Here is a 24,642-nt window from a genome sequence, read left to right as displayed (position 1 = left end):
AATATATATTCACATGTGAGAATACTACATAAAGTTTGAGAGTTGAAAAATAAAATTAACCTCTGTTAAAAGCTCAGTTTTACATCCACAGAATCTGAAGACCAATTTTTTTTCTTGTTTGGCACAATTTTATTTCTATAATCTCTTTTGAGCATCATTACCACAGGATACATCACAGTTTCAATAAATTGCACCAACTTCATGTCTGTGGCATAGAGCTACATAAGCACTGGTGTCCTGAATGTTTGATCTGTTAACATGAAGTTAAGGACACATTTGATTTGCTGTAACCTCTCCCAGAAATGACCCCCAAAAGTTTACATAAAATAGTTTTCTTCACTTTTCTATACATTATATGAGCTTTAAATGTAAAGAGAGAAAGCAGGATCCGTGCACTAAGAGGTTTTCATTATTCCAAACAGGCTTCACACTTCCTGCTATATTTTGTCTTCACCTGCTCCTGTCTAATGTCTTCCACCTTAAATTGCCCAGTTAAAGTTTGCATTAAACATCTTTTCTTTAAAAACTCACTGTGGGGGGGCACAAAATCAAAGCTCTTCCTGCGACGTCTGGGAAAAGTGTCTTGTGGTCCTGCAAAGATAAAGAAAAACGTGCATTGTGCACTGAGACGTGTGTTATCCTGCAATGACTACATCAGATGGAACAAAGCACTTTTAATGTCAACAGCTGACTGTATGAACAGATCACATTAGTTCTGGGAAAGATTATTAAACATGACTGTTAATTTTCAGAAAACACATTCTGTCAAATGTTATTGGTTAAACACATTGTTAAAGCATGTTGCATGCAACACAGCAGCTGGTTCAGCAAAGACACTCAGATGAGACCTGCTGTAAAATATTCACCTGTAGTCACATCGTTTATCCTCTAATAATCACTTTTTCTTCATTTTTTTCACATTTCTCCAAACAGGAGAAACCAAGAAACAATTAAATTACTGTCAGAGAGTGCTTGTAGAGGGAGGTAACTCACAGTTACTGCATGTAAGTGTGACAAAGTAAGACTCACCAGATGCTGCTGCCATGCTGTCATTCAGCTGCAGAACTCACTGACTGTGGAGTTAAAAGAAAAAACAACAATGACAGAGAAAACTGTTTGTTTTTCATGTTTGAACCTCTGACATCGAAGGAGTTTTGCACAGACGGTGCTGGATACAGACACTTGGATGGTTTTATGTAAATATTCACAACAAAGCGAACAAAAACTAGTCTTCAGAAGCACGACTGCCTGTAAAACATGGCAGAAAGCCCCTTTCAGACTGTTGTTCACTTTAAGGTGAATGAAAGTACTCTCAATGAATCATATTCAGTTCTTCCAAATGAACTCTCCTTATTTGAGTCAAGAATAAAGTTGGTGGGGTTCAAACTGAAATCTAAAACTTTTCCGTTTGAGTGTCTAGTGAAGATCATCCACCCTTATTTCAGCATTTACTTAGTGGGTTATTCTCAGTGTCATTTGGCCATGTTGCTATCATGACTTATCTAATATTACAGACTATCTGCAGGGCAAAGATATGACTGTTTTTGAGCAATAAATACTTCATTTGTCAGTGTCTCGAAAAACTCATTTAAAGGATTTGCACATGTCATCATATACCCAACACATGTAAGTTCTATAGAGTCTTGCTAATGACCTACTAATGTTCTTCAGGTGTGTTGCAGCAGAGACATTTAAAAGTTTCAGGACACCGGCCCTCGAGGACTGGAGTTTGACATCGCTGCCATAGAGCAGAAACCCACCCCAACCCCATCCCCCCTCCTTTGTGGGGTTTTCAGTCTGAGTCTCAGGATGTTTGTGTGTATTACTTCTAGTCTATGTACCCACCTTGTTTTTCTTGTGCTACAGCTCTCTGATCACACCACCTGTTTCACGCTCTGACTCCTGGGAAGGATTTCAGTATGGCACCTGCCTGCCCTCTTGCCACCGCTTTGCACTGGATCCCTTTTAACTCAGGTCAGCCCAGCATCGCTCTCTTGAGCTCACCCGGATCTTCAGCTGCTCCTCAAAGTGTCGCCAACTCTGCCTGCAACATGAGTCATATTCCTCTTTCAAATTCATTCAAGCCTGGAGAAGTTTCATACCCACAATAATCACCCACTCCTCTGTCCACAGTTACAGCTTTAGATCTCCACACTACGAGTTATGTTCAAACATCAAGCCCTGAATCCCTCACCAAGTTTATTCCTTTGATTAAACTTGGAAATAAAGTTTGAAAATTGCTCTGCTGTCTCCACAGTCACATATTGGGCCCTTTGTAAGCTTCTGAGCTCTGAGTGGTTTTGCAGTGTGTACAGACACATTTGTGTTCACCTGTCCTGATAAAACACCTGGTCGCTGTGTCATCAAATACATGCTTAACTGCATCTGCATGCACATCCAACAGCAATGTTGAGTACCCCTGACCATCACTGCTGAGGTCATAAATAAACCTCCAGATTTGCATATACGAGAACTCTGAGAGGTCAGGTTACTCTAATATTTGCTCCCACCAAGCTTAGAGGCTTTACTTGATGAGTTTGCCTCTGTTCAAATTAAACAAGGTAACAAGAAGTCTGTGTTTATCTGTACACAGTGGATGTTATCTACTCTGTGGTCAATGTTCACTTGTTTCAAACGTTATCATTTTCTTCTTTGTGCATGCTGTTACTCATCGACTCACAGGGCGTGATACATTTACTTTATATCTAACTGCAGGTCAAAGGTCGGCTTTATTAATATGAACGTGAGTTAATGATTTAAAAAAGGGCCCTTTCTGATTATTCTCTGCTATCAGTTTTATGTTCCTAGATAATCTGAGACTAAGACTTATGAACCTTTTTAAAGATTAATACAAAAGTTTCAGACTTTGATGCAGAAGAGAAAATAACAGCTACGGTCACAAAAATAAAAATACTTGAATACATAAAAAGAAAAATACATCAGGTTATGATGGAAAAGCGCACGACCTCATTCAAGTTGGGTTTTTTGTTTTTTTACTACAGACTAACAGGAGGTCACACAGGTCACAGTGAGTATTACATTACAGTTACTCAGCTGTATTCCACGTATCGTATTTATTACTCTGATGTCCACAAACTGATGAAAAGAAGGAAAGCATCCATAACTGTGATTTTAAAAAAAACACACCAGATGGGACATGACTGTCTGGAACTTTCTGAAAACCAAATGTTATTTTGACGGCTCCTGGTTATTAACATGAATAGAAGCTGCACTAATACACACAGATCTACATTTACAAAGTTAATATTCTTACAGTTAAATATTATACTTTTATTAATGAATTTTTTATTGCTCCTAACATTATGGCTGCAATTAAGTTCATCGTCCCTGGACTTTAGACTCTCCGCTCTTGAACAACAATGCACTGCCCGGCTGGATTAAAAGCGTAACTTTATTAAAATCTGAACAAATTTAAAACAGACGAGCTTTTTGACACGAAATTCAAAAAATTATTTCACTGGATTTTTGTCTTTGAGATCAAACGTCACAAACAGAACCACAGGGATCCTGCAATCTGTGCATGGACTGATTTTAGTTCTTATTATTGATCAGGTCATCCTGCAGATCTTACCTGAGCTGTGTGTCTGTGACATCACTGTGCTGGGAGCAGAATTCATAAAGTGACTCTTCAGGTCTTTTAGCTAAAAACAGTCGTCATTGATATTCCACATGTTTCATGCGACATCGCTTCAAAGTGAAAACTCACCTGTAACAAAGTCTTCTCAGCAGAGTGGGCGGGAGTCTCACTGCTGACATCACTGAGACACCTGAACACCTGATCAATGTTTAACCTGCAAGAAAACTGAGACTGAGAAAATTTTACAGCTGAATAAGACCAAGGTTTCTCTTCGATAAGCAGCCTGTAACTACGTCTGCTGGTTCATTCTTGCATTGTGAGCTGTCAGATTTTAACTCTGAAAAACAGCAGAATTCACAATTTACCAGAGAATCACTGAGAGAGAGAAATGGCATCAAAGTAGGTTTCTCACTGTGGCCAGGCTGACCGTCAGAGCTCTGTTGAGCCAACCATCCCTTTAACGTTAACTAGTAATGACTTCATGAACTTCTTCACAAATAACATTTTAACCATTAGAAAAAACATTACCAATAATCATCCCACAGATGTAATCTGTCCATGAAGCCAGATAACACACACCAATGAGTTAAACTGCAGGAATGTCTTAAAGACATAAAGACCTGGATGGCCGCTAACTTTCTGCTTCTTACTTCAGATCAAACTGAGGTTATTGTACTCGGCCCTGAAAAGCTTAGAAATATGGTATCTAACCAGATTCTTCCTCTGGATGGCATTACCTTGGCCTCCAGTAACGCTGTGAGGAACCTTGGAGTCATTTTTGACCAGGACATGTCCTTCAACGCACATATTAAACGAATATGTAAGACTGCGTTCTTCCATTTGCGCAACATCTCTAAAGTTAGAAATATCCTGTCTCAGAGTGACGCTGAAAAACTAGTTCATGCATTTATTACTTCCAGGCTGGACGACTGTAATTCATTATTATCAGGATGTCCTAAAAACTCCCTGAAAAGCCTTCAGCTAATCCAAAATGCTGCAGCAAGAGTCCTGACAGGGACTAGAAAGAGAGAGCATATTTCTCCTGTTTTGGCTTCCTGTTAAATCCAGAATTCAAAATCCTGCTCCTCACATACAAGGTCTTAAATAATCAGGCCCCATCTTATCTTAATGACCTTGTAGTACCATATCACCCTATTAGAGCACTTCGCTCTCACACTGCAGGCCTACTTGTTGTTCCTAGAGTATTTAAAAGTAGAATGGGAGGCAGAGCCTTCAGTTTTCAGGCCCCTCTTCTGTGGAACCAGCTTCCAGTTTGGATTCGGGAGACAGACACTATCTCTACTTTCAAGATTAGGCTTCAAACTTTCCTTTTTGCTAAAGCATATAGTTAGGGCTGGACCAGGTGACCCTGAATCCTCCCTTAGTTATGCTGCAATAGACGTAGGCTGCCGGGGATTCCCATGATGCATTGAGTTTTTCCTTTCCAGTCACCTTTCTCACTCACTATGTGTTAACAGACCTCTCTGCATTGAATCATATCTGTTATTAACCTCTGTCTCTCTTCCACAGCATGTCTTTATCCTGTCTTCCTTCTCTCACCCCAACCAATCACAGCAGATGGCCCCGCCCCTCCCTGAGCCTGGTTCTGCTGGAGGTTTCTTCCTGTTAAAAGGGAGTTTTTCCTTCCCACTGTCGCCAAAGTGCTGCTCATAGGGGGTCATTTCTCTGTATCTATTATTGTAGGGTCCACCTTACGATATAAAGCACCGTAAGCAGCTGTTGTTGTGATTTGTTGCTGTGTAAATAAAACTGAATTGAAAGTGAAAGAGCAGCAACTGTCCCAAAGGAAAGAATGAAACAAGATGGTCAGACAGATGTTTGTTATTAATTCAGTGTATTTGATCACTTTGCTCAGTTATCATTGAATAATGTTTACTTGCCACTGTGGTGAAACAACCTCAAAAGCAAATTATAACTCAGACATGCGCGTGCATGTGGCGCTCAGCTCCCTGGACAAACACCACAACACCCTCTGAGTGCTTCCTGCTCCACAGCAGTGTCTTCATGTCCTTGGAGGTTCATGTTGGTGCAGTGGTCCTGGATACAAGCCTCCTTATTGGCTCAGGTGTTTCTATGTGCAGTTTGCCAGGTCTGCCTGTGCCAGTCCTAAAGTTGCTGAGTGTTGGTCTGATGCTCTTACACTGAAGATAACAAACTCATTCACGTACAGTAAGGTGATGATAAACTGCAGTCATACTTTTGTCTTGATTTTAAACAACAATTTTCAGATATTTGCTTCAGTTTTTATTGCTAACATTGAACTTTAATCTGTGTACTTGGTTTTATTTCTTATTGGGTGTAGTTTACCATTGTGGCCACCAGATGGCGCACACTACGTGTTTAAAGTGAGTGAAAATGAAGCAGTTTTTGCTCCTCACTTAAATACTTGGACAGAGAGACTTGTTCCAGTGTTTAAACACTCAGTTTAAACACTTGGTGTATTTTCTATCTTCTATGATCAATTAAATCTGAGTTTCGCAAATCATTGAATTTTGGTTTTTTTTACGCTTGTGTCCTAACTTGTATGAAACCTCTGACAAAGCTTCGGGTTAAGTTCCTGCTGCAGTTTGTTTCCAGCATCATATTTTAAAATGACACACAATCTTTCAGAAGAATGAAAGAACACCAGGATCGGCTCTGCAGCCTCTCCTGCTCTTACTATAAATGACCAGAATATGAAATGAATATTTTGGGGCTTAAGCTGTCACATCACTGTTATTCTGGTGTTAATAGGAGCTGATGGAAATGTAAGAGGTGGAAAAGCTGCTGGTTAAACAAAAGAAAAGCCAAAAGATAAACGAAGTCAGCAGACTTTGTTTCCTCTGAGGGCGGTAATCTGTTTAATACTGGCTGATAATCCAATCCAACCATTCGGTGCACCGACGACATCATCTTCTTCAAAACTCTTCATCTGTCCCTCTGGCTGCAACCTGTGACAACAGGAGTCGTTTAATTTTCCTCTTTTCAGCCCAAACGTTCCTCTGCTGCTTTAATCATCTCCCAGTTTATTTGGTTGAGATGTTTGACTAAAAATAAATAAATAATATTTTTAAATATTAGCTTTTTAAATCTATATATGAAGATCAGCTGCTGAGAAAAGACCTGCAGCTGTGATCAGCTGTAAACATCTGCTTTGGTTGAACATGTAAACTATGGATCAGGCATGAAGACGCCCAGAGAGGGAAAGGTCAACAGAGACTTTAATGTATAAAGTTTGTTCCCTTGTTGATCATCCAGACTGTAAACTGCCTTTTTACCCTGTGTGCAGGAGCAATTAGTGAGTTATTCATTTATTCTTATACATCACATCTTTAAGAGAAGTTTTTTACTGAAAAACACCAAAATCAGGTTCATGCTACAGTGTTTAGAACTTTCTTCACAGACTGACAGATAAATATCATCTTTTTAATCTCATATTGCATTTTACTTTAGATACTGGTCATGTTTATTCTTCTCTCTCTTAAATAAACATAAATACATTGTTGGTTTCAAATGCAGCTGCAGTTAAACCAACAGTTCTTTCTCAGTCTGCATTCACAAACCCCAGAAGCTATTTAGAAAGCACAAGGAGCAGTATGTGCAGTGTATCGTCTGTCCAGATGTCTGACACCACATAGAAAATCATTCAAATTTAATAAAACATTGAAGTCATCAGACAGTGTTAGAAACATTCAAACCTTGTAAGATTTGAGTTTCTCTGTCAGCAGTCACGTCTCTGTTAACGTCCTCAGCTGCACCCAGAGGACACTTTGATCCACTCACCAGAGACTTTATCAATCCTCAGTCTTTAGTCTTCCAGCAGAAAACTGTTTTCTATGTCTCGTGTGATGATGATTCATCAGAACGCAGTGAAAAGGAGCTCATCAGCATCAGGCCACGGCTTGACTGGAGGTACAGACCTCTTTTAAAATCTTTCGATGGTGCTGGAAACAAACTTGTGCCGTCCATGCTCCCTGAGTGCTGATGTTTTGGTTTCCACTCTATAAAAATATTATTTCACCATAATAACAACAAATATCATGATTTTGAACCAGCTGACAGATGTGTCATGTGCTTTTTAGAGAAATGTAGTTCTGCCTGATACAGTTTGCATGCTTTAACTACTGATTCCTTTTCAGTGCTGCATTACAGACACATGCAGGCATAACTATTCGCTCTTTAATTGTAAAAAGACTTGAAGTGAGGAAAAACAATAAAATAAGTAAACATTTTATTTTTGTAGATGTCTAATAACAGCTTTGTAATCCTCAATTGTTATTAAATATTTATTTTATCTAAATAAATAACTGCTGACAGATGTTAATTCATTGCAATAATGACAAAAAGTCTGGATTTTGCTACTTTTACTCTAAAAATGAAAAAAAAAACAGGGAATAAAATAAACAGATTAACATAAAACGTCTGAATTACATAAAAACGTATTTTTGCACAAATTCTCAGCTTCTGTGATTCAAAGTGAAGGTTTGCTGCCCTCCTGCGACTGAAGGAGCTCACACACCCACGCTGCCTTCACGACACGTAGAAACTCGGACATCTCAGCTTCGTTTTACTAAAAATTCGGATGACAAACACCCGCCGATTATAGTGACGTTTAGTAAAATCACTATTTAGATTTATCCTTTGATCTGTTGACGTCATCGTTGTTCGTTTAACGGTAACACGTGAAATACACACAGCGTGTCCTCCGGTCGCTCCAAGTCTCCGATCTCCTATTTAACCCCAGCCCGTGAACGCAGCACCAGGACCAGCCTGCCTCACATTGTTAACGTTGATTTCTCCCGTTCAAAGCAGCATTTTGTCTTCCGTGAGCCGAACCTGGATCACAGCCTCCCACTAACCGCATGAAAACTCGGCTTCGTCAGGCAGCGGGACCCCCACCGGCACACGGTAAGACCTCCACGGAGTAATCTGGAAACCCCCCGTTTCCCGGTGAGAAATCTTTCCAGCTAAGGTTCATGTCTCAGACTCCGGAGGAATAAAACGTTACCGGGGCGAGCCGTGCAGTTACTGCGGGGGGAGCTGAGGGGGCTGGTGGTTAAAGTAGTTGTTTTTTGGGGGGCACTTTGGCACGCACGGTTAAACCGGGTCAGACACCTGTGCGGCTCGTTATTCTGACTTTGCTCAGCAGTCATTTTCCTCCCCGGGCTGAAAGCAGCAGCCGCAGGAGGAGGTTAGCGTGTTTCCCATGGCTACACCAAGCGTCCACACGGGGGTTATTTGCATTCCTCTCCGGCCTGTGGCGACACACACACGCATGCGTTATTATTATTATCTTAAAACTGGCAGCCAGATAACTGAGCCGGGAGTCCGGGGGCAGAGCGGCCAGGGCAGCTCCGGGGGTCGTGACGTCGCCGGGGCTGCAGGTTCACCGCTCCGTCACTTTGGGCCCCTTCTGTTGACCGCACGCCCACCTTCCCCCGCAGCCGCACGGTTTCATAATCTAATGCTCTCGTTTCTTCTGCCCTCCTGTTGATCTCCGTGTGGAAGCCCGAGCATGAGGAGGATCGGTGGCCGTTACCCTGCCCAGACCGGAGGCTGCTGGTAGGGATGGTGTGGCTGTGAAGAGCCGGTGTGACGCGCCTGTGGTCGGGGGAAGAAGTGCCTGGACAACATGACTGTTTTCAACCCGGAAAATGTGGAGGAATTTTATGACATCGGGGACGAGCTGGGGAGGTGAGTCCACACCGAGCTGATTTCTAATGCGCATCAACTTCCCGTTTCTGTGCCCGGGGCGGGGGTGCTGGGAAAAGACCTGTTTTTCATGTCGATAATAAATGTTTCAAAGTTTATTTAGCCCACATGTGCAGAGCTGTGGTCCACGCGTGTCTGAACCCCCCCACTGTGAGTGAGTGAGTGTGATAAGCTGTGATTAATGCAGTGACATCAGTGATGAAGAGTTGCTGTGTCTTCCTGGGCTTTCTTGCAGGAGGCTGATGTAGATCTTTGCAGGGAGAAGGTGTCCATCCTGGCTGTCACTCCGTGTGTGATTGGTCAGAGGTGGATGCTGATGATCAGGGTGAAGAAGCTGACTGTGTATGAAGCACTGTGACAGAGCTGGACCTGAGTTTGGTTTGCAGGGCGGCTCGAATGTGGCAGATGATTCCAAACATAACGTGTTTGTTGACTGGAGCAAACTGCTGACCTGGCTTTACCTTCCTCATCGAAAATCTCTCGTGCCGTCATCTTTGCTCGAGCTGAGCTGACAAAACCAGTCAGGGAGTGAGTTTGTTTGGGCTGTTGGAGAAGAACGAGGACGTGCAGCAGCAGCACAGTTGATCTGGATGTTCTTAAGCCTTCATTTTAACCAAATCCAGGTTTTGGTTAATCGAACAGCTTCACAAATGTTGTTTTTTAATCATAAGTTAGTTTAAGTGAAAGCAGATTTTCCTGTTTTCACTGTGACTTTATTGCTGATTCGGTAAAAAAATGTCATTACGTAATAATAAAGGCAGAAATGATGCGTTCCAGCTCCCAGATGTGAGAGTCACAGTTGTGGAAGTGGGTCTCTGAGTTTGTGGTTATGAAACGTTGGTAGTAACCAGCCAGCTGTTTTCTGCTCCTCGGCCTTTGTGGCGTTGCTGATTGTGTGTCGTGTTCACCTTCCTCTCTGAGGAAAGCCTGCGCGGCTGCAGCTGCTGTAGCAACAGAGACGATCGGGGAGCTGTGTGTGATGGGATTGAGTTTCTGGCTGAGGTAAAGTAGACGGCTACGCCAGCGTGATCGTCTCGATTGGCTGTTGCTCCAACGCTGGGATCCGCTCTCTGTTGAGGAAGGATGGGGAGAACAGGGAGCTGATATCACGTCATCCGCCATCATTATTAAATCATCCTAAATATTCCAACACCTGCAGTGTTGGGATAGAAAATATTTGCTCGTGTCGTCAGTCCTGTCATTTATGCATGCTGTTTGTTGGAGAGCGCTCCAGCAGCAAGGACTCAGAAATGAGTGTGTCTGTGGGAAACTTATTTTGCATGGGCACAAAGAGGCAAGCACCATGTGTGCAGCTGGAACTAGACTTGTTCTTGTTTCTGCTGCGTCTCTTATGCGTGAGGCTTGTGTTACTTCTCTCATCAGTCACTCAGAATCTGACGTATCTGAGTCCGGTGACGTCCTGCAGCGTCCTCAGGCGTCTCCTTGCTGCCGCGTCACGTTTTAATGAGCAGATCTTTCCCATAGATGCTGCACACAGGTGGTCTTATGTAAGACTCGGGCGCACTGATCACTCCCAAACTGGGCCTGACACCTCTGCATTAGCAGCCCACGTGTGTTGAAACGAGGCAAACGGAGACATTTCTGTGCAGCTAAGCGTGCTCGCTGTCTGAATTGGAGCACTTGTACTGTACAAACAGACGAGCTGCACAGAAGAAATCAGAGGTTCTGGGTGAAAATGCAGAAACTCCAGTGACTGTGCAGTCGTTATATATTTGTGTTAGTATTGGATGAACTTTAGCATAAACCAGAGTCTGTTAATGATGAAAGCTGCTGAGTCTTTCACTGTAAAGCCCAACATGCCTGCAGACTGAGGGCTTTTGATCCGACTGTACTCCAGGCCTGCCGCTGGCTGCACTTGGATTAAGGCCCATTCAGTTTGGCAAAATGGGAATTCGCCCAAGCGGTGAGTCTATCCTGTCACTGACACCGACACTGCCTGCTTATGCATGGAGGACCTGATGCCCGGTGAAGCCGAGCATCATGCATGAGCATCTACGCGCAGCGAGCACGCAGGAACAAAGCCAAAGCATACATGTTAGCAGTGCGATCTTATATAATGCTGTCTGTAAATGTTGCATTATTGCTGAAGCTCTGCTCAGAATCGCTGCTTCATCTTGATTTGTATCACCTCTGTGATCGGTGGGCCATTGCTCGCCCAGTTTTTGGAGCCTTCCAGAACAAAACCTGGAAAACTGGAAATATTAGACGCGCCTAATAAAGTGTCAGTCAGAGAAACGATTGTGAAACTGCAGGTCAGCCGTTGAAGATCCAGGCAAAGCAACAAGTTGTTGCTTCCAGAGCTGCGCTTTAAAAAGTGTGATGTGTTTGCACAAGTGCATCAAATTCATCCCTTTGAGTTTTCCCCAAAAACAAAAGTGCAGCATGGAGTTTAGTTTAAAGGCCTCCTGACAGATGTTGACCACATCTGTGCTCAGCTGGTCTCTGTAACTGCTTCACAGAAAAGTCTCACTTCACGCCTCAGATTGTTGAAGATGTCGTAGTTTGCCAGCATCTCAAAGGGTCTGTTGTTTGACGCCTCCTCAGTGTGATGCTCAAGTGTCGGGTGAAGCACCGCTGCAGTGCTTTAATGGTGTGTGTGTGTGTGTGTGTGTGTGTGTGTGTGTGTGTGTGTGTGTGTGTGTGTGTGTGTGTGTGTGTGTGTGTGTGTGTGTGTGTGGATGTTAGACTGCACAGACACAAGCATTCAGGCTCAGAGCTTCTGTCGCTGCAGGGCTTTTTTTACCCCATCAAACCTTTTAGTTCCTCCAGTTAGATCAGCAGAAATAGAAAAAGCTGTAATTGCTTCCATTATCAGTGCCTCTGCAGTGCATTATGGGTCGTGCGTGACAGCCGGCGCGTGTGTTTTCTTAATTAAACGATTAAGCAACGGTGTTTGTGTGGTGCTCCTCTGCAGAGGCCTCAGTTAGCAGGTGCTTTATGACACATAATACAATCAGCTGTCCATGCAGGGAGTTCCTCGCCTCGTCGATGGACTTCAGCTGCACCTCCTTGGGCTGGTCCTCAGTGAGCCCAGTGCAGCAGGACTTGAACCAGTTATCCACCTGCTGCAGGTGGTTGTTAGAAATCTCCAAACTAGAAGGCTCCGACTGCAGGGTGAGACCCGCTGGAGAGGCAGCTGAATGAAATGCAGCTCTGACCTACGCAGGGAGAAAGCTGGAGATGATGCACGACTCCAGAGACAGATGGGAAATCACCGTCAGTGCTGGCCGGCTGATATCTGATCTCTGAGTGGATGCCAGTACTGCTCTAGAATAACAGTAAACCTCTGTAGGTCTGAGCAGAGCATGCGGTCATGCTGCATGCAGCAGGCCTGCGTGAAGAAACGGGCGCAGCTTGCACTCCGGTCATGTGAGTCCAGTTCTGCTTTCCTTATTTTTTGGATTCATTTATTTCTTTTGCAGTGGGAGATTCAGGGCTGTCACGTGTTCAGAGATACGCTGACTCAGCCTTTCTTTCCTGATTGAGAGAGAAAAATGACACGAGCCCACTCCCACTGTGGAATCCATTTGCTGTGTGCTTTTCATCGGGTCCACGTGGCAGTTTTACACTTTGCATATTTTTGCAGGGCTCTGCTGACCGCTGTGTGGCTCTCTACCAGTTAGCCCTCCTATTGTGTGTGTGTGTGTGTGTGTGTGTGTGTGTGTGTGTGTGTAGAGGAGGAGGGGAGGCTGTAGCTCTAAAAAGATTCTGCAATGCAAATGAAGGTAGAAGCTTTAAACTGAGGCTGCGTTTGGGCTTCATCAGGAAAAACTCCCCAAAGACGAATCGCTGTGAACACAAAACAGGATTATTTGAAGAATCCACCCAGGATCCTGTGTCCCGGAGTCCCTGAACAAATATTTTCTTCATTTATTGTTTATGGAGGACACCGACAGTAAATCTGCTCCAGACAGTCAGCAGCAGGAATCAGCCCCAACCAGCTACTGACCTACATTTACCCCCCACCACCACCCTTGGTTATTCTGTTGGGTGGAGGGGCAGTCTGGGAAGCAGGAGTGGCCTTGATGAAGCCTGTCACTCAGCCACCCTCCCCCCCCCCGTCCTCCCCCTGGATCCCAGGGAGCGGCAGTGCGGTCCTATCAGGACTACTGTGCTGCAGCACTACATTAGCTCCAGTGTGGTCGTTGCATACTTTGGTGTGACTGTCCAACACAATAGGTTTATAAAAACCTTAAAGTGGAGGACTTTTGAAAATGAGCACAGGGCCGCTCGTCTGCTGACGCCTGCTCTGCATTAAATCCATCAGTGACTGTGGGTGTGAACAAAGACGAGAGCACCGCCCGTCAAAGCTCCATCACAGCCAGCCCGCTGCATGAAGGCAGAGAGAGGCAGCACTGATGCTGTTGTAACGTCTGCACTTTGTGTTTTTATTGCTGTGCCATCTCATCATTTGCATTTTGGAAGCCTCGCAGGAAGCTGCGTGTCTGTGTCGTCTCTCTGAACTGTGGTCGCTGCCTGGATGCATCTCGCTGTCACATCTATGTATCTGACCGCCACACCAAAGTCAGAGGACTCAGCATCCTCCACGTCGTTGATTCTGCCGTCATAAAGATGCACGCGCTCAGTGAAGCCAGATGGAAAAGTTTTTCGAGCCGCACTGAGCTGCTCTGTTTGCAGTTTGTCCAAACTGGCCACAGACGAGCTATCAGGATAACAACACGACGAACGTGTTCTCTTAGTCCTCGCTGAATATTCAGAGGCTCTGTGTAAGAAGTGATTTGCAGCCGATCTCATGCTGACAGAGTTCAGCCTCAGTCTGAGTGAGAAATCCTTTCAGCGTTTCTTCGTTGCCCACATTTAGCATCATCTGTCCAACTGCACGTTTCTCTGATCGTGATATTAGTACGTGTCACAGAGCACTGAGAGAGGCTGCTGTGGGATACAGCCATTAATCCTCCCAGATTTCAGGGGTTTTTCTGATCAGGCGTCTTTTATTATTGACGTATCCCTGGATCATTAAATGAGTAAATAAAATATAGAAATATTAATAGAATTAATGCAATTTTAAAATTTGTTGTTATATTAGTTTATTGTGTAATAAAACAAATCTTTAGAGTGATTTAAAAGGACTCTTTTAAAACCATTTCAGGACCGTGTGCGCTGCTTTTATCCCCGTGCTCGGTGCTCGCCGTCGGGCAGGTTGGACGAGCTGTTAGTCGATCTGTTGAGGAAGCTTTAGGCTGCAGCAGCAGAGGCCGAGCAGTCAGCCCCCTCTGATCCTGCAATGTGAGGAGGTAAAATAACCACGTTTCAGTCCATATGTTCCAGCTTATCAGAAGATTGGTGGTAACTGGAAACCAAGCCTCAATAACCAGGTCAAAGGGCCAAACTGGGAGTCATGTAGATGCTGGTCATAAATCCTGATCAGAGGAAAACATCCCGACTCTTGTTTGTGTATCTGCTGCTTCGCTGTATGTATTTACATTCAGTCATTGAGTGCACGCACACCCTGAGCTTCAGCCTGCCAACATTAGCAGGAGTAATAAGTAGTACGTGAGTCAGAGGAGCATCTAATGTTCCTGCGGCCTCGAGATTATCATTAAAGACAGACGAGGTGGGAAAAACGTAAACAAGACGAGTCAGCTGTGAGAAGAGTTGATCAGGACTCTGAGGCTGACTTTAGTCTGTTATTGCTGCACTTAGACTCACATTGAAATCGGACTCACTTGGATTAGCCTCAATTATTTTCAATTAATCTCTGCAGTCAGGGCGGGATGATTGGATTCCTGCCTGCTGTGGTAGCAGGTGAATGGCAGGGAGCGGCGCTGTGCGTGAAGCTGAGTGTGTGTTGGAGCGCACGTGGGACGAGCTACAACCCTTTGCGGTCAATTAGGAGAGACGTGCAGGCGGTGGAGCGTGGAAACCGAGGGGTGGTAAACGGTGGAGGAAGACAACTTCTCCCGTTTCTGTCTCTCGTCTTCTGCAACGTTCCAAGCTTAAACTCTAACGCAGGTTTTCCTCCTGCTGTGAACGAATGTGACGACTGCACTTAGACGAACGCCACGCAGCCTTCTTCTCTCGGCACATAAACGACTCCAAACTAATGAAAACGTGCACTTGGAAGCTTTCGTTTCACGTTCTCTTGAACTGATATCGCTGCGTAACTCCTCGTCTCGTTCCTTGGAATATCTGTCTCCTTTTCACACATGCTCGCCCACTCGTGACAGTGAGGGCCAATCAAAGGCTGCGATGAAAGCAGCACCAGACCACGGAGGTCTGCAGATGCTGCTTTCAGTATCGGGTCAGTGTGCAGAGAGCAGACAAACCCGAGTGGGCACAAACAAACAATCACACCAACGTTGGGTTGATGCAAAGAAACATTCACGGACGCTGAACCTGTGAGCCGAGAAAGATGCTCATTTGGACTCAACTACACGTCCAACTCGTCTCTGCGTCCTGTGTGGGCTTACATGAAGGATCGTTTGAAACACTACGAGTAAAATCTCATTAATCCTTGAGCGGATTAAGTTTCACTGTTGGAAAAATATTCTGAGGGCTTAAAGTATAACTATTGTAAACAGTGTTTTAGGTAAAGCCTCGTTTGGGCTGCGGCGCTGATGTGATGTCAAACCTCAGTGTTGATCAGAGAACATGCAGCCTCGCTCTCTGTCAGTTATTTGGTCCGAGTTGCGTTCTTGTTCCTCACATTAACAGGAGTTCTTCTGACCTTCACAGATCCTCCTGACAGACGTTTTCAGCTGCGTGTTTTTAGTTGGACTCGTGAGATAAGGAGGGAAACGAGCAGGAGCTTTCAAAATGAACTTTTAATTAATGCTGACAAAGTCAGAGGTGAGGTCACATCAGCTCAGAGCGTCTCTGCTCAACCTACAAAACCAGTCTGCGCCTGCTGATTTCCCCTGAGTCACGGCGGAGTTAACCGGCTCGAAACTTGCTGAATGTCAGTTTCGTCAGACATGCGGGGCCCTGTTTGAAAAAGCAGGCAGAGAGAAGGCCCTCCCCCTGCTGCCGTCTCCTCGGTGGACTGTGCAGGAGTCCAGCACTTCCCTTAATTTACATACAGTGCTAAATAAAGTTTGTCGTGTTTTTCTTTAACAAATGCAGGCATTAGTACCCACAGCAGACAGGTAACTCATCGCCTCTGTAAATGGTAATGGACTGGTTCTTATATAGCGCTTTTCCACTCTTCTGAGCACTCAAAGCGCTTTACACAACTTGTGCATTCACCCATTCACACCCATTCGCACAAGCACATTTTTCCTAGGTGCTTTCTAACTGACATTCACACACATTCATACTCCGATGAATGCATCGTTGAGCAATTTCGGGTTAGTATCTTGCCCAAGGATATTTGGCATGCAGACTAGGGGAAGCCAGGAATCGAACCACCGACCTTCCGATCAGTAGATGACCTGCTCTACCACCTGAGCTACAGCCACCCTGTAAACACACATCTCTAACACGCTGAATAAATGAGCATTTTTGATTCTTAGTACCAGAAGCTTTCGCTCATACTCAGCCTATAAACGCACCAGCAGCCCCACAGACTCGTCGTGATTGTCAGACCATCAGACGTGACGATCGATCGAGCCGGGCGGACGGGGCTGTTCCAGCGACTCGTCGGTGTTTACAGCCTGCAGATGAAGTCACGTGTCGATTGTACAATATGGGCTTAAACGTTCATATTTCTGTAAACATTAAACATGTTTGATTAGTTATGAATTCAATTTATTTACACAGCACCAAATCACAACGGCCTCAAGGTGCTTTATATTGTAAGGTCGACCCTACAATAATAAGTACAGAGAAAAACATGTGACCCCCTGTGAGCAGCACTTTGGCGACAGTGGGAAGGAAAAACTCCCTTTTAACAGGAAGAACCAGGCTCAGGAAGGGGCGGGGCCATCTGCTGTGATTGGCTGGGGTGAGAGAAGGAAGACAGGATAAAGACATGCTGTGGAAGAGAGACAGAGGTTAATAACACGACTGATGCTGGTGACCAGTTTGAGATGCGTGCGCCTGTTTGACCATCAACGTTGGTGCTTTGAAAGAAACCTTCATGATTGATTCATGATGATTTATTGTTTTGAGAACTTCACAGTTCATCAGCTCTCTCCACTGTTTCACCTGGTTTTTTTCATTGTTTTTCTACTTATCTCTGGGTGTTTGTACACATCAGTGTGGCTGCGAGGATTCTTCCAGGATGATTATCTCTGCTTGCTGGCATTCAGTCCTCTCAGAGTTACAGCTGGATCAGAGCAGGAGTCTGTTATTGTGTCTCTGCAGCGTCTGAAATCTTTGAAGGTCCTGGAGGCTGTTGGTCGTAACAAGTGTGAAGATGGCAAAGGAAACCTTTCACCTCTCCTCTTTACCTTTAAGCACAATGTCTCCATTGTTTGTGCCGTGGAAAGCTTGGGCCTGGGGGAGGTGACTGACATTCCTGCCACACTTGAATGTCCTTTCACTCTGGCTGCAGACGAGGGCAAACACTGCCTGCCTCTCATTTAGCTTTCTGTCAGTTATCTCTCCATCAGAGGAGACATTATTAGTTCCTTGAACCTGCAGTTGTCTGAATGAGACTCCTCCCCCTGAGTCACACCTGGCTGCCAGGCTGGGAAACAGCTGAGTGGAGGAAACAGGCTGTTGAGCAGAAAGTTAGCAGTCGTAATGTGAACGCTCACAGGGATTTGAGTCTGCTTCTGGTCTCGAACCACCGATCTTTTATCTGTTAGGCAAAAGTGCTCACCACCAGGCCAATGTAGTCACTTTAAAAGCCCTCACTGATCCTCTGTGTGTGTGTTCATATCTTTGTGAAGTACAAAATTTGAAGTTTAAAGGCCTTTAAGAGGCTCAGAATGTGATTTTTGATGGTACGGGGCCAGAGAAAGCCTTATGTCAATGAGATGTCCTCACTGAGTTTGAAAACGCGTTTGTGTGTGTGCTGATGGAGAGGTGGCGTGGCCCGTACACACACACATACAGGTGTGCGACACCTGCTACACAATACCGTTTTGTGCTCTCCTGCAAATATTTAAGTCCCCGAGTGTGTTGTGACATATAAATGATGAAGTATTGCAATCAGCTGCGTCTCCTCTGCTGCAGCCACGAGCGGGTGCACTTTCAGAATAAGAGCTTTCATACTGACTGCAGACAAATAACATCTTATTTTAGAAATGCTAAAGTGGGTCATGTTACATCCAGGTGTGTTGCTCAGGTGAAGTCTGTTTGTTGGAAACATGATGTCAAACATCAGACCGATCGTTTCATCGCTGTTACAGCTGAACAGCTTCTGGATGCGTCGCTGAGACTCAGCGGGCACCTTTGCATAACAGACTAACCACGCGGGGAGATAACCACGGTAAGGTTGGGTCATGTCCACAGTATCAGCGCTCCTTCTTACAGTCTTATTATAAGATCGTTGAAACTGGTTTTTAATGTCTGTCGAGCCTTTAAAGCCGAGGGGAGCGATGCTGCGGCCTGTCGGAGGTGCAGTGACGCTCTCAGGGCGTTAATGACGTTTAATAACTTTCACCGGTGTCAGAAACACTGCTGATAAAATGCTTATCTGAACACAAACACTCGCACACGCGCTGTTTACACCCACCCTGGATTATACCGCACCCTTCCTTCCTCCAACCAGCGCCGGTTCCTCAGTCTCTCGGTCCTGTTGCCGTGGTTACCCTTCCGCCGTACACAATGGCGCGGCGGTTGCGTAATGTTTTTTCTGCCGGTGCAGTTTGTGGCCCACACTACCGCAGAGTGGGCCGGGAGCACTCCACGCCGGCCTCCCACACTTGGCTCCGTGCTAATGAAAAGCCTGGCCTCGCCGGGAGTTTTCAGGCTGACGCCTCGGAGCCTGCGGCCGCTGCAGACGCTTTGTCCTCTGACTCCTCTGAGCTGCAGAGGTGCTGCAGTTACAGTCTGATCTCTTGTGTTTCTGCTGAGACTCAGCCGCCCGTGGAAACAGAACCGGAGTGAAAAAGAGCGACTGGCCTCTGATTGTTTTAACCTGGTGTCTATAAGGAGGATAACCTGCGGCTCCTGCATCGTGTTGGTGTGATGAATGTGCCACGGCACACCCGTGACCTTTGCAAGCAGAGCCAATCAGATACATTGAGGAGTGTATGTTTCATTGTATGTGGAAATGTGTAGTCTTCCACTCACAGGCCTGATTCCCTCGTACTAACAGCAGTTTTAAAAACCACGCAGCATCAGATCTCAGATGATCAGCGCTGAAGCTGCACAGCCACAGAAATAACGTGAAGCTGCGAACTCGCCAACAAAAGTGTAAAACTGTGCTGATCATTCAGAGATGTAGCATCTGCATCAAGGCTGGCTTATTAAATTAAGTACAAACTATAACGATGCCACTTACACACTGTTTATGCAAACTTGTAGTTTTTATATCTGTTTGTTGCTGCTCTCTGGACGCCTGCTTTAATTTAAAGATGAGTTCAGTATAAAGGAGAACCAGCAGCCGTGTGTCGCTGAGAAAAACCCTTTGACGGTTGTGACTGTAACGTTTCAGCTGGTCTTACTGTAAAATCAGCTGACGACGAGAGCGGCACTCCAGGTTCAGATTGGGAGGGGCAGTAACTGATTATCATCTGTCAGCAGTCTGTGGTTTCACTTCACTGTTTCTGCGCGTTGTCGTCTCTACTTATTATTTCCTTCAGCATGTTTGCAGCCAACGAGCGTCGGATGCAGAGGAAGTGTGGAGAGCTGAGCAGGAACAGGCTGATGTTGTGAATGTGGACGCAGGCTGGCCTGCAGAGCGCTGGGACTGCATCCATCCCCCGTGAGCCAAAGACAATTTAATTAAGTAGAGAAGCTTTAATTGAAGTGAGCAGGCACGTTTAAAGGGATGCATCGCCCAAAACGAAGGCGGTTAGTTCCCTTCTCTTTATATGATAAAATAAAAACGACACAGAGTCTTTCAGGGGTTTGTTGTTGGAGAAAGTGTTCTTGTCGTCGTGTTTGAAGGAGTTCAAACCTTTGTGGAGACCTTCCTGGGGGATCTGATTCAATCTGAGCTGGTGTCCTCTGATGCGCTGCTGGTTTTCTCTCACTGTGCAGCAGTTTGGCACCGATGCAGCCATTTGTACCCCCATCAAATATTCATCTCTGATTTTAAAAGCAAAATGTGCCGTCGCTCAGCACCCCGAGCGTCCGTCAGTGTGAAGCTTTGACAGCGAGCAGCGAACCACTCAGTGCGTCGAGGTCGTTACCTGGAAGGTGAGCCAGAAACCTGCTGAACATCTGATGGAGCTGCTGGCCGCGGTTTCTTAGTGCTGATTAAAGGATGGCACAGTCATATATTTCACATTACACGAACAAACCTTTACACAGCAGTGTTTTTATAGCCATACTGTACGATGAGCATTCGCACAGACGGGGTCCTCGCTTGGAAACTGCACACAGACAGAAGGTGAAGATGACACATTAGTGTACCAAGGAAAAAATAAACATTTTATGTCATCTAAGACCAAAGCTGTCAACATCAGGAAACAGTGCGGGCTACTAACCCTCCGCAGTTTCAGGTATTCACGTCACGTCTTTGCAGAAACCCTCCTGCAGCAGAACAGCTTCCTCTGCTGTCAGCTCGAGTCGTATACACACACAGTTGTCACACTGGATGCATTCACAGCTAACCGCCGCTGTCCACGGAGACGGCATAGAACTGCTGATGCTCGTAACTGGTCAACCTGACGTTTAAAGATGGCTGCACTCGTTTACATCATAAATGCTGGCAGCTAAACACATGATTTCATTTTTAAATGTCGGTTCTGCTGCAGCTCTGACTGACAGCAGCACCTGTCTGAAAACCTGCGAGGTGAGAGGTAAATGAAGCGGCGTGCTCCTGCAGCACTATGAGGCAGGAAACGTGGACGTGGACGTGGATGGCATAAACTGTCATGGAGCCCCAGTGAGTGCAGGCGTGTGGGTGCTAGCTGCAGGAAGCCCAGGCTGCCGGTGCAGCAGATCGATCTGACGGTTTGTGCATGGCCTGCATGTAAAATATGTTTTGTTATCAAATCATGTGATTAACAGTTTCACACGAATCTTAAACTCTTTACTATTCTATACTAATCTAGTCTGTTCCATTCTACATTAGAGGGCATGCACTTCTATGAAAGCACGTCTCCCAGAGCGCTCAGACTAACTCGCAGCACAGGGTCTGATGTCCTGTCATGACTGCTCATGTGACCACAGCCTTCATGCAGGGTGATGACAGGACGACGCTGGTGTCCTACATCAGGAGGAGGGGAAGCCTGTCTGAGCGGGGCGGACGCATCAACTATAAAACTGTTTATTCCGCTCACCGTAGATGCTGGACTGAACGCGACCTGCAGAGCAACACTTGAGTCTTAACTGCTGCCGGGCGCTGTAATGGATCAGGTTAAATATAAAGTGTGCAGGTCACGCACCTATCCAGGGTTTGACGAGCACGCCTCGCTTTATCTCTCCCTGGCAGGCCTCGCTGATGAACGATCCCATCAGCCAATGATCGGGCAGCATAAAAGCCGCTTTGTCACAGAGCTGACGGGCAGCGAGCCTCGTGCCAGGTTACAGCGGCTCCCTTTTATTAGACGCCTCCATTATCGAACCTGAAACGTAGACCTGTGTTTAATGGCCTCGGATCTCTTTCAGTGATCCGCCTCCATCAGTGGATGATGAAGTTGAGACGAGCACAATCACCCAAAACAGCTTTGGGAGGTTCATTTAAATAAGCTCATACATGATGATCGTGAAGACCTTTGTCCTTATTTATCACATTATATCCTACAGTAGTTTATTACTAATGCAGGAGAAACACACACACATGCAATAGTGTGACTTTCACTCATGCTGTGACTGTTTTCTTTGTAAAGGCTGACAGACGTCCGTTTATACTCAGATGTTTTGTTTCACCGTCTTTACAGGAAACGTTTGATCTCAGGTGTTTGCAGCGATCGATGTGAAGCGCACCGCCTCACTGATGTGTTTGAGTTTTTTCCAGTTACAGTAAAAGCTCCTCATCAAACCCTCTCTGTTCACAGTTTAAAGAAAAGCAGCGTTTTCAGCTGTTAGTCTGTTCAGCACACCAACACATCAGCTCGAAATCCAGAAGACGTTAAACTGAAAGATGCTGCATTTTTAAACGATGCAAGCCGAGAGCTGCTGGTAACGCCTGCACGCCTAAAGACAGACACTACGTCTATTTGAAGTCTGAGTTACTGTTTCATGAAGGACGATGATGATGATGATGATGATGGCTTCAGGCTGTGACTTGCTCGTAACAGAGCAGTCTGCACAAAAATGAACAACATGAAGAAAAAAGCAACAAAGCAAAGTTTGCTGTGGGGTTTGCAGCGAAGGACGGCGAGCGGGAGGTGAGATCACACTCGTTGTTTCCCACTTACTGAATGTGTCGTCCTCCGTCGGTCCGAGTGCGCCCGCGTCACATGTGACAGAGAAGCCTCGTGGGCGCCTTCCCGAAGCTCTTCCAGCCTGCCCGCCATTGTACTTAACACTTTTCAGCTTTTCAGCACCCTCTCCGATTTCACAGTAGTAGTGCACAGAGCCAATCAATAGCTGGCTCGCAGTAGTGACGGAGAGGTGCAGTGTAGTGTTGGACAGCGCGCTGGTCTTTGTCCTTCTGTGTTTAAAGTCTCAGAGAAACCTCGTCGTTGTGTTTGTGTTACGAAGACGTGATCTTTGAAGCTTGAGTTTATTTATGCGCACTTAGTTTGAGCTTGTGTTCCGTGCTGTTGTTAGTGATTAAATAACACAGTCTGTGCATTAAAAGCTGCTTATAACTATCATTTATTTGGCAAATGAAGCGAGACTCTCAGTGTTTATCAGAGTAGTGTTGGTGGGAGAGGAGGCAGAGCAGCCTTTTGGTTTCTTATCCTGTGGACCGAGTCCAACTCCACCATCCTGAACCAGCAGCAGCCCGTTGGTGTTCTTCAGTCCCAGCATCGAGGACCAGTTCCCATCTCCTGCAGGTTCTGGGGGGGGCTTCTCCCACTATCAGCAGCTTTTCAGAGCATTGCCACCTTAACTGACTGCAGTCCAAACAGCTGGGATCTGTTCAGTGTGGGGGGAGAGCAGCTGAGTAATGTGACCTGGTCAGCCTGCTGGTGGAGATGCATGAGGTGGTGGGTTGGGATGATTGCCTGTTAGCAGCTGTGCTGTAACAGCAGGGGAAAGGATGCGTTAACACGTTGCACAGTGCAGATGCTCTGCTGCAGGAAGGGCTTTTATTTTACCCTGTATGTTTATACTGAGGGCTTAAAATGTCTTTATACGTTGAATTCTGCTCCCACAAGCCTGGCTGTGATTTATGGCTGGATTGGGGCCAAAGATTAGGAGGCTGAGCATCTTACTTTCCTTTTCAAGCCCAGACAGCCATGGAATCACTTACACATCGGGTTATTCTGCAGAACCTAATGGCATCCACACAAACACAAGTGTCTGCTTGGACAAAGCCTGATGATGTGGAGTAAAGATGCAGATGTATGAAGATAACACCGAGATTTGTTCTCATCTCTGAGAACAGAAAGCCAGCAGGATCGTGTTACAGTCAGCTGTCCAGCAGAGAACGCAGACGTGTGTGTGTGTGTGTGTGTGTGTGTGTGTGTGTGTGTGTGTGTGTGTGTGTGTGTGTGTGTGTGTGTGTGTGTGTCATCAGCTGCTGTCAGCCCGAGCTGTGCCAGACACCCTGCGTTGACAACATGAACTTCCGTGAGCTTGTTATCACTTCGTTCTCACTGAGGAGGCTCCTTTCCAACACAACCCTGTGCTGCTAAAATAATCCTGTCATGTTTATATGAGGCCTGCGTAGTTTTAATGTTCATGTGATTTGAGGTTCGGTGTCAATCAGAAAACTGCGCTGATGCAGATCTGCCTCAGTGTGTTTCTGACCTGCTGATCACATTGTCACAGATCAGTTTCCACACCTGAACGTTAACCTGTGGAGATGCAAACACATGTTAGGGACCTCATAATTAGAGACTCAGAGCTTTTTATTGTCATCCTGCAGCTTCTTGCACAGCGATGTTGGGATAATATCATGTTGTCACTCAGACTGAAGCCTGCATGAGTCTTCAGCTGTCCTTCTCCTCTCCAGTGGACTCTGATCCAGTCTGGACTCAGCAGACAGACGCCCTCTCTGCTTTTAAGACCTTACATTTTAAACGCTTATAGTTGGGCCTGGATCAGGTGACGCTGAAGTGCTCCAGGCTCCGGCTGCATGGGGGACTTCCCAGGATTTATTCCTTCTTCACTTCCCTCTTTTCTCTCCTGATGCATTTACCTCTTATTCCTGCATGTCCTTAACTCTCCCTGCA

General features: G+C 45.5%; 1 protein-coding gene and 1 long non-coding RNA gene across 2 annotated transcripts in view; one reads left to right on the top strand and one right to left on the bottom strand.

Annotated features, from left to right (window-relative positions):
- The first annotated feature begins 8,338 nt into the window (after positions 1-8,338).
- The window catches only part of dapk1 (death-associated protein kinase 1), a 63,693-nt gene continuing 47,389 nt past the window's right edge, over positions 8,339-24,642 (top strand). The window contains exons 1-2 of the mRNA XM_076891217.1: positions 8,339-8,506; positions 9,107-9,292. Coding sequence (XP_076747332.1) covers positions 9,231-9,292 — 62 coding nt within the window. The 5' untranslated portion in view covers positions 8,339-8,506; positions 9,107-9,230. The remainder of the gene's footprint in view (positions 8,507-9,106; positions 9,293-24,642) is intronic.
- Positions 14,375-19,359, bottom strand: LOC143421540 (uncharacterized). The gene is made up of 3 exons (XR_013101222.1): positions 18,915-19,359; positions 16,843-16,998; positions 14,375-14,571 (listed from the first exon to the last, which is right to left on the bottom strand). It is a non-coding gene; the product is annotated as an uncharacterized LOC143421540 (long non-coding RNA).

This window comes from Maylandia zebra, linkage group LG12 (assembly GCF_041146795.1).
Source record: "Maylandia zebra isolate NMK-2024a linkage group LG12, Mzebra_GT3a, whole genome shotgun sequence".
In the NCBI taxonomy this organism is placed as follows: Eukaryota; Metazoa; Chordata; class Actinopteri; order Cichliformes; family Cichlidae; genus Maylandia; species Maylandia zebra.
This window is presented reverse-complemented; position numbering and strand designations above follow the sequence as displayed.